This window comes from Frankliniella occidentalis, unplaced genomic scaffold (assembly GCF_000697945.3).
Source record: "Frankliniella occidentalis isolate FOCC.00 unplaced genomic scaffold, Focc_3.1 Scaffold532, whole genome shotgun sequence".
Taxonomy (NCBI): domain Eukaryota; kingdom Metazoa; phylum Arthropoda; class Insecta; order Thysanoptera; family Thripidae; genus Frankliniella; species Frankliniella occidentalis.
The window spans coordinates 131,476-141,692 of record NW_026267649.1 but is presented as its reverse complement, the minus strand read 5'-3'; the positions used below and the strand labels follow the sequence as shown (position 1 = coordinate 141,692).

General features: G+C 51.6%; 1 protein-coding gene across 1 annotated transcript in view; it reads left to right on the top strand.

The window, feature by feature from the left end:
* Positions 1 to 10,217, top strand: part of LOC113216058 (glycine receptor subunit alpha-4-like) — a 37,860-nt gene that overhangs the window by 15,494 nt on the left and 12,149 nt on the right. The window contains exon 2 of the mRNA XM_026435758.2: positions 2,709 to 2,785. Coding sequence (XP_026291543.1) covers positions 2,709 to 2,785 — 77 coding nt within the window. The remainder of the gene's footprint in view (positions 1 to 2,708; positions 2,786 to 10,217) is intronic.

The following is a 10,217-nucleotide window of genomic DNA, read 5'->3' as shown; positions in this document are numbered from 1 at the left end:
CCCCGGGGCGGCGGCGAGATGGCAGATTGTTCTTACTAAAGCACCGGCTGGAACGCGACTGGAAATTGGTTGTGGTGGAAATCAGACAAGGCCCCCTATATGGCATTTTAGGCATTTTATTATTTTTTTTGTACAGAAAGTATTTCGCTGTATTTTTAAACAAACCTGTTGCATAGCCGTTCTATCGAAAGAAAAATAAATATTTCTTATAATCATTTTGCAGGGTCTCTAAATTTGTTACGATTTTTTGTTTTTATTAGAGTTGGAAGCCCTGGAAAGTTTCAGGAAATTTCAGGAAAATTTCTGGGGATAAATTAAAAATTTCCCAGACTTTGAAAGTTTTCCGTTAAATTTTGGGGAATTTTTCGAAATTTTCCGGAAAATTTTAGAAATTTTCTAACCTCTAGTTTTTACGTGCCGTCACCCTTTTCTTTTTGCGGAGCCGTGAGGCTTCGGCAGGCGACGCTCTTTTTCCGCACTTCTATCCTCTCCGGCGCGCCACAATGGCGTATTGAGATGAGGTTAGATTGCCTGTAATGCCTCACCGAGCGCGGCGCCCGGAGAGGCGAGGGGGGGGGGGCGAGGGAGCGCCGCGGAGCGCGGAGCTTTCGATATCGAAACGATATCGAACCGATGTGATTTGGGCGGCAATGGGCGCGGAGGAGATGAGAGACAGAGAGAGAGAGAGAGAGAGGGGGGGGGGCGATAGCCTGGGCGGAGAGGGAGAGCGGGGGGAGCTGTGTGGGAGAAGAGAGAGAAGAATAATACATACCTGGTGAAATTGGAGGCTAGAGGGGGAGAGAGAGAGAGAGAGAGAGAGAACTGTGCTGCGGGGGCGGGGTGGCAGTATTTCTCTGACGGGGTCGTTCCCAGCTGCGCCCAAGGTTAGGAAGTGACCGCCGCCTGCCGCTACGCCGGTCCACGCCTCGCAAACCCAACGGGGCGGTACTCAAGGGGTACAAAACATCACCCTCTGTCACAGTTCATCACCAGAAATGAGAGAGAGAGATATTTCTATGATGTTTATTTTGAAGAGTGATAAAAAAAAGTCGAAATAAGACAAAGTGTTTGAATTTTTTATGAGAGAGGAAAATGTCTGAATTTTAAGTACTCAGGTCGATTGTGTGTTCAATTGCACAGGAATATGAGAATTTATTGTTTGCACTGTTTCGAAAAGAAGCTAATGAGGTTTGTTGTTGGATGAAGCGCCTGGTGGGTGTGGGTAGGCAATGTACGGCCACGCTGCAGGAGCCGGTGGCCTATCCACTTCTTGGCAGGCGTCAGGACAGGAGAGGTGCACGCACGTAGCTTATTAGCTGCACAGGCCTATCTGCTCTGGGTGAAACTACCAGCTTTTCCTTTCGTTGCTTGCGGTGAATTTCATTGTGTAAGCTTCAGTGAACCCTGCGGCGCTAGAGGTTAAGGGGGATTTCCACCATAAGCTACGATAAATATCATTGTTGTCACGGTAAATTTGTCGTAAAAGTTTAAAATGCTGATCGGCCGGGGCCTGACAGGGTTTTTTTTCTCGGCTAAGCGCGGGCAGGCGGAATAGAAGGGGTGGTTAGGTGCAGTGCGGCGCGGCGCGCCACGCCCTGAAGATGGATCCCTGACGCGCGGCTGCAGAAATATATGACCGTGTCACCGGCTGCAGAGAGAGAGAGAGAGAGAGAGAGAGAGAGAGAGAGAGAGAGAGAGAGAGAGAGAGAGAGAGAGAGAGAGAGAGAGAGAGAGAGAGAGAGAGAGAGAGAGAGAGAGAGAGCAGAGCAGAGCAGCATGCCTTGATGTGCGTTTTCAGGAAATTGGTACTGGCCGCGACGGCACGGGCGGGCTCGAACTCACGACCCCATCACCCAGTGCCACGCTCTCTGAACGCCACGAAGCATTTACATCGCAATTGCAAAGCATGCAAAGAATTGCTTCGCAATTGGGAAATATCGCTTTGCGCGGCATTGCGTAGTTATTGCGATTGCAATTAACGTTAACGTAATGCTTCCCCGTATTCTGCAAATCAACCGAATCCTTCGCAATTTGAAGTCTGAAAAGTATTGCTTTGTTGTGATAAATTAAGAATGCAGTTGGATGCAGTTGATTGTTAGGTTGTATGGTGTTTGTAAGTGTGTGTGTGAGAGAGCTTTTTTTATGTCTGTGGGCCAAATGTCATGTCACGGCAAGGCACGCGCGTGTGACTGACTGAAACTAGGCTAGCACTCAGCGATCAGGGATCAGAGTAGGCAGAACGGAGAGGGAGAGGGAGATGTGCGGGTCGGAGTGAGAGAGAAGCTATTCCATCCCCACAGCACCGACGTTTTGAAAGCAGGCGCGTGACTGGCATTGCCAAATATGTAATGTGCGACGCGCGCAGAAACTCTCTCCTATGTGTGTGTGTGTGTGTGAGAGAGAGAGAGAGAGAGAGAGAGAGAGAGAGAGAGAGAGAGAGAGAGAGAGAGAGAGAGAGGGGGGGGAGAGATAGGAGAGTCTGTGCACGTGCGTGCTTGTGTCTGTGTAGGGGAGTCAGAGGGTGAGCCGAGCGTTGAGGGGGATGCTCAATTTGACAGGTGTCGGAAGTGGGATTATTCACGTTGAGTTTGTTGTGCGGTCGACTTCTTGTGTGCGTGATGAAAGAGGCTATAGTCGGAGTTTTAATTTGTTAAACTCTTACAGAGCCGCCTATCCCATCATTCTTTGACACTGTCTCCTTTCCGCAGCTTCTTCTTTCTGCACTTGGCGACGGGCAAGGAGCTGTACGAGCTCGAGACCGACTACAACAGGAATCTACCTCCAGGTGAGTGATCTCGTTCCCGATTACCGGCCTACCACTCGCGCGTCGTCCTTGACAGGCACTAAACTCTGCTCTCTTTCTCCCTCTACTCTGTTATTTTTCCCTCAGTCACCTAGGATTTTTGTCAAAATGATAAATACTTTCCTTGACGCATGGCAGAGTGCTGTAAAATCGCCAGGGACAAGAACAGGAACTCCTCTTTCTCACCTTTCGCCTTGCAAACGGCCTGCAAGAGGCCAAGCCGAGCCGCAGCCTGGGCCACAGGCGGGCTCAGCCCGCACAGCGGCCTCGGCGATCGGCCTAATTCGTCGACTTTGCGGCACTCTGGTGTATGCCTTTCTTTGCCCTCCTGCAATTATTGATTTCATCGAGCCAAGGCACAGAAACCACTTATAGGGCTTAAGTCAGGGGCTTGCTGGTGCGTTTGAGGGGATGCACACGCCATCTCTTTCGCACACGGTGTAGAAAAAGAATTAACTTTAAGAAGCGAATAGCGTGACTTATTTTTATGTACAATCATGTGATGGATTTCTTCGTCAGCCCTGTACTTGGAAAACAGATTATGACTGACAGACTGTAGCGTCACATGGTTGTAAAAAAAATAATTGCCATGCTGTTCTTGTTATTCTTCAGATATATTTTTTTTTTCTCGCAGTGCAGCCCCCGCACGCGGCCCGGGCCATCCATCAGGGCGGGTTGCTTGCCGCCGCTGCCGCGGCGCAGCCCGTGTGTGGGCAGCACCGCGACGAACACCTTTGTTCTAAAATAAAGGACCCTTCCTCGTGGTGGCCCAGGGCCGTGGCGGGCAGTGGCGGGGCGGGGTGGGGCGGGGCGGGGAGGGACAGGCCACTCAAATCGAATTTGTAAACTTGCGGGTGCGCAGAGTGCCGGGTGGTGCTTGCAGCGTGCGGATGGGCGGCCGCGCGGCCGGTGAGGAGCAGCTGCGCAGCCCCCGGCCCCGGCGCAGCCGCTCGCTCATCGCGCCTCAACACGGCATCGGCCACTGTGAAAAGATACAAGAAAACTTTTGGGTTTCTGCGGGGCTAATTTTCCGTAAAAAATAAAAGTCGTAAAATTACGAACCTTGAATGTCGTAAGATAGTCAGTGTATTTTGCAAGTATGATTTGCAAGTATTATTTTCGCTTCTCGATCAAGGTGTGCTATTTGCGATGATATTTTTCCCCGTGGCCGTGCGCCCCACCAACTCTGCCGCTCATCGCATTACCTGCCGCAGTAGCGCAGCGCCTCGCGCCGACCCTTCAAACTTACAACGAGCCCACGCAGGAGCCCGGCCTCGCCTCGGCAGCCCTGCAGAGGAGGATTGGGAAAGAAAAAAAAAACAATAATTCGTACATTAATATTGAGAATTTATTGGCAATGCTTTCGGGGAACAAGGAAATTGAATTTTGATGTTCCCTGCTTGCTTCTTGTTTTGTTTTTTTCAACCACTTTTCCCTTTTTTCTGTAAAAATGTACCGGTTTATTGAAGCAAAAGGCAGAGCATTTACTGGCGAGCGGCGCGCTCCCCCCGCCCCACTCACTCCGCAGTGACCATTAATCATTGCCATCCATCATCAGGCTGTCGGGGCCCAACGTCCTTAATGAGACACTGTATCTTCTTCTCTCGTGCCTGCCTGCGCGGCCTATCCTCCAGCCCTCTCCGTCCGCCACGCATCAAGGACAGGGGACAGGGACGGTAACAACTGTTGCGTGCCAACAAATTGAATGGAGCTCGACTCGTTTTTATTTTGTCCCTCTAGGTCTTTTTACGGTATCCCCCCCCCCTTTTTTTTCAACTGTTTTTTAGACGTTTTTGTTGGTAACCTTGGACGTTATATCGTGCACATTTTAGTGATTCAGACATACATTCCCCAACTTTGGCCGCGGTACCCACGGAAATATTGTTTCACAAAAACAAACTCCAAACCACCCTAACGTTCAACTAGGACTCGGTTGGTTATTCCCTACGTAGGTAAAACCAGGTAAAACTCGGTTTAATCCCTTCCTCTCCCTTGGCGAGGCCGAGGCACAAAAATGTGTCCAGAAGGCGTCCAGTGAGCACACTGTTGTATTTATTTAGACAGCATGCCTGAAACCACGTCCCGTCTTGCCCAAGCATGCTGTTTAAGCAGTATCCTAATACCGAAGCACACTGTTAGTTCGGTTTCCAGAGCAACGTCATCCTAGCGACCTTCTTTACCTCCACCCCTCCCCCCTCCCCCTCCCTGCCCGCCCACGTTTCGCGTGGACAGCCAATCGTTGTTGCGAGTTGCGCCTCGGGGTGAGCTCCGTCCAGCTCTGGCATTTAAAATGAGAATTCCTAACCTAACCCAACACAGCGGTCCGCTAGCGTGTCCTTGGCTCCCCTTCCTCCCCTTCTCCTTTCACCCTTCCCCCTCCCTCTCCCTCCCTCTCTCCTCACTCCCAACACCCCTTTCCCATTTTCTCGCGCACGAACAAACTCAACACCCGTCCCATTGGCATTCCACAGTATTTCGACTCACATCCCCTATTCTGTGCTTGTCGAGGAGTTTCCCGTGTTTGGAGCCGCGCTTCCGCGTGTCGCGTACGTTACAGTCATTGCACAAGTGTGCGATTCACGAGCAGTTAGCATGCCACACACTACTTGTCGGTGGGAATCAGACGAACGCTGGGCCGAACGCGCCGTGCCTGCAGTGATGCGGTGGTAAAGGTACAATAGAAATTACCTGATGTGACACCATAAAAAGCCCTTTGACACGTCCCTGTTCGTGTGTAACAGTAGTGGTTATACAAATTATTTTACGAAACAATATACCGTGCACCTTAGCAACGAAGTGTTACACAGCGTCCTTTTCGTTATGTTACATAGAATGATTTTCTGTGTGTAGAGGCGTAGAGATTGAAAAGATGGCCGATACGCGGTTTATACATTAAGTGGATACAGTAGGTAGGCGGGCCAGTTTGCTTCCCATATGCACACTCCATGCGCTCCCACTCGCGCAACACTAGTGGCGCCCCAGGCGCTCCCACTCCCTCCGGCGGCACGTCAGCGCCTTGGAGGCACCGCCAGCAGGACACCGCTTGCAGGCAGGTCCGGCTGCACGCGAGCAGCCAGCCGCAAACCCCGCTGCAGCGACACCCCGCCCTTCCACGCCCCGTCACGCCCCGCCCCGCCAAGCCACTCCCCGCCACTCTTGTCCCGCGATCAAGCAAGCCCAACCTCTCCACCCCGACCGAATCACCGAGGGAATTGATTTTGTGTGCCTTTGCCCTGCTGCTGTTTAAACCAGAATGCAGGGCCATACCGCAGATGGACTAATTTCATTCGTCTTCTCTCTCTCTCTCTCTCCCTCTCCTGCTAATTATTTCAACGTAAGTGATTGCCATTTCTGGAATACAAACGTAACTTACTACTATAACAACCTTCAATAGACAATACTTACCGCAGAAACAAGGCACGTATTGTAATCTAAAGCATATTGTTTTTCTTAATCTCTTCTTTTGGCACGATATGTCCCATACAAGCTAAGTCTGTAGCACTCTTGTGTTTTCATGGGCTGTGACACCCTGTTTTGCGCAAGACTTAAACAAATTATAATTCTGAAATCTCTCTCCCTCCCCTCCTACCTCTCTCTCGCTCTCTCCCCGTATTTATTACTTTATCTTCTCGTTATCCCCTCCTACCCCACCACCGGCACACATGCAGAACTACGACGCGACGCCGACACTAAAAATACTCGCACGCCACGCCACGTAGCCCCAACATTGCATGCGTCCGCGTTTATATTTTTTCACGCCAGGATGCTTAGCATTGCGAAAAGTCTCCCTTATATGCGTCCCTGCCGTGGGGCGCGCCCGCGGGGAGGCAAAGAGGGGGGTGGCGGAGGAAGGGGGTTCTTCTTGCGTCACAGACAACAACAACAGCCGCAGTAGCCCCGGGTATGAATGCTAAGAATAGTCGGCTACTATCACACATTACTGGCCATACCGCCACCACCACGCCCCGCCACGCCCCGCCACGCCCCGCCACGCCCCGCCACACCCCGCCACGCGCCTGCACGCGGTGGTTGGCGCCGCTTGCTCGCCCCCCGGCGCTGCGGCTCTTTTTGCTGTTGTGTGTACTCCCACGGGGTGATTGCGGCGAGGCCAATCCGCGTCCTCACGAAACAGAAGGTGAAAATAGTCTGCCTGGATGTATACATTGTGAAGAAATGCTTTCGAGTCACATATCACCTCGGAGGAAAAAATGTTGAGTCAATTTTTGATTGACCAACAAGTGTTGTTAAGTTTTAAACATTTGACACGAGCCATTTGGTGAGAGATTTGTTCTGCAAATTGCAAAAATCCCATTTAAAAGGGCTAGTAATGTTTTTAAAATCACCCTCAAAAATGAATTATGTTTTTGTTTGCTGATTTAGCTTACCCCACAAACTAAAAGAAGTGATTGTTCTTTTTTTTCCTGTCCTGAATTTGCTAGTTGCCTGTACGCTTCTGTGTGACTGTGTCGGGGTGCACGCCCCACCCCCACCCCTGGCTGTTACCGTCGATACGCGCCGTAAAGCAGTCGCTCGACGCGCAGCGCTGTTATTGCGTAAGGACAGAGAAAGAGAGATAGAGATTGAGAAGGGGAGTGCACCGGGCGGCCGCTCAGCTGCAGTCTTACTATGTTGCCGGAGAGATCCCGACCGCCTGCGGCACTTCGCGCTAGCTGTTCAGCTGTTCCAGCCCGCCGCCTCGTCTCACCTAGCCCCATTCCGCTCACCTAGCGACATTTACGACCTAATTTGGAGAGCGACGAAACTGTCGCGCGGCGGCGCGGATACTGCTGCTGCAGAGGCTACGGCCTCCCTGCCGCCCATTCTTTAGACGAGCTTTATTCGTTTCGCTGCTGCGTGCGCCTTGGAGGAAATGGATTCCTCCCGCGGCCCCCCATATTGCCGTACTCTATCGTCGGAAATGCTAATTATTCTCGTTTTCTGCCGTGAGTGAGCGCGGCGCACGGCGTGTGCGGCTGACACCTCCTTTTGATCACATAGTGCGATTTCCTAATCCAGAGCTGGGAACTGGGGGTGTGGCGGGACGTGGCGGGGTGTGGCGGGGCGTGGGGGGGCGTGGCGGGGCGTGGCGGGGCAGGCAACACCTTCCCCACCATTGTTTAATCCCCCGGCAGCCAGAGATGGTAATCTTAAGACAGGCAGAGCGAGGAGGGCGGAGTGCCGAGTGGGCCGGGGGGCATAAAGGTCACGTGACAGCCCAAACACGCCCCTTATCCTCCATCTCTCACGCTTCCCCATGGTGTACACTCTCATCCCGTTACTGATTTTCATGACCCATTTTGTCAGTAACCATGTTGCACTGTTTTCGTGATTTTACGAAAAAAATGTTACGAAATGCTTCGTAAAAAATAATTTCGTAAGTGTCAATTTACGACACGTTTCGTAAAGTTACAAATATATTTCGTAACGAACGAAAATTTTTGGGTTGAACGTCATAAAAACATGTGTATTGAATAAAGCTGTACGACATAATAGAAAATATGGGCAATAATCATGCTGTAATCCTGCTGTAGAAAATGGGAACGTTACTGAAAAAGACACATTTGGGATTAGTAAATATTCAGCATGTCCGGCATGTCCTAATTATAAATCACAGGGAAATTCTTACCGCTTTTTGAATTGTTCTTTTGGACCGGCCGCAAAATACACACGAGTTTTTCTCGCCCATCTCTTTTGGTAGCTGCGTCGCTGCCACACACACAACGCCTACCAGGCGGCGTCCCTTTCAGCCCCTCTCAACGCATTCACTCCGCATCTCTCTACTCACCTCCCCGTCCCCTGCGAGCTCACAGCTCCTGCTGCGCCACAGCAGAGTCACTCTGGTTCGGCAACGGCAACAGCCGGACATTCACGCGTTTGGCGGGTTGCCTGCCCCGGGTTCCGCGAGCGTTCTCCACGATGCACGCGCGGGCCCTCGCGCCCTCCCCACCGGCAGTGACCTTGCACCGCCTTGCACGCTAAAATCCTTTGAACTTGTTTATTCCCAGTGTGCGTGCTCCACGCTTTCGAATTTTGTAATACGCCGCAGTATGAAGAAATTTTGTCATTCTGTGGCATTAAAAAATGCGTAAGAGTAGCACGCACAAAGACATCAGTAAAGCTGTGAATTAACATGTCCGCAGTGCACGTTATAACTGTTTCATGATATCCAAGGACCATCGGAAGGATTCTAGGATGGAGTAGTAAACACTGCATGGGGCGTCCTTGAATCGTTCCGATTGTCTTGGACAACAAGGAATCATTTTCGTCCTGTTTTTGTGTGCGCTCCCGAATAATTATTCTCCGCGGCACTCTGGCTTCAGACTGCCCTCTCGGTCTCTCTCCTACCTCTCCTCCTGAAACAAAAAGCTGCCCGCTCAGAAGCAAACCCGCATTCGACCGCCGCCGCGCTCAGCAGGTCTCTCGCGCAGTACACAGCTTTTCCCTGGGCGAGGGCGGGGCGCCTGCGAGATGCGGGTTAGGCCACCGGGTGTGCGCGGCTGCGAAGCAGGTGGCCTATCCCGCCGATCGCAGGCGCTCCGCCCTGGCCCTGGCTCAGGCCCGCCTCTGCTTCGCGGTGTGGTCGGGTAACTGCCCCTCCCTACGCGCGGCTCCCTTCTCCAGAACTCCTTGTTAGAACTCCCTATTAAAACTCCTGTTGACGCCCTGCCCTTCCGCCCTGTCTTTTCCTCCTTGTACCTCTCCCCTTTTCTCCGGACGTTTTTTCTCCTGCTCCGTCCTCCGTTTGTCGCTTTGCCTGCGGTGCTGCTTGCATTGTGAGGGGCTGCGGATACAACACGCCTCTTTCCCTCTCTCTCTCTCTGCCCTCTTCCTCTCACCCTCCATTTCAAGCGTGCGCTTTTCTCTCTCTTTCCTGTTATATGTTGCAGCAATAGTGTGGGGGAAAAGGGGGGGGGACTTTCCGCGCACAGAGGACCAGAACACACCACCACTGCAGGGCAAACAGAAGCGTTCATCCACACCGCCTTTATAGCCAACACACACACACACACACACACACACACTAAAACACACGTGCATTCTACAGAGGCATTCTCTCCCCGTTCACAGATGGTCGAGAGACTCTCGAGAGGGAGCAGAAACACACATGTTATTGAAGAAAAACAATGATGATTTTTGTTGTGTTGTTTTTTGTTTTTGTTTTTTGGATCTATCATGTATGCTAGTGTAAGTCAAAGACCAATTTTCCTGTTACCACTACCGGCAACGCATGAGAGGACGTTTCGCAGGACTCACGGGCGGACGGAAATAAACGGCATTGATTGCAAAGGCCTCGGTGGGTGGGCTGCTCACCGACCAAACGTGACTCCGAAGAGGGAAGAGTTTGAGGAGGTTGGTGGAGGGGGAGGCTGATCTATTTACAAAAGAACGGCACGATGTCGGCTGCTCCAAGTAG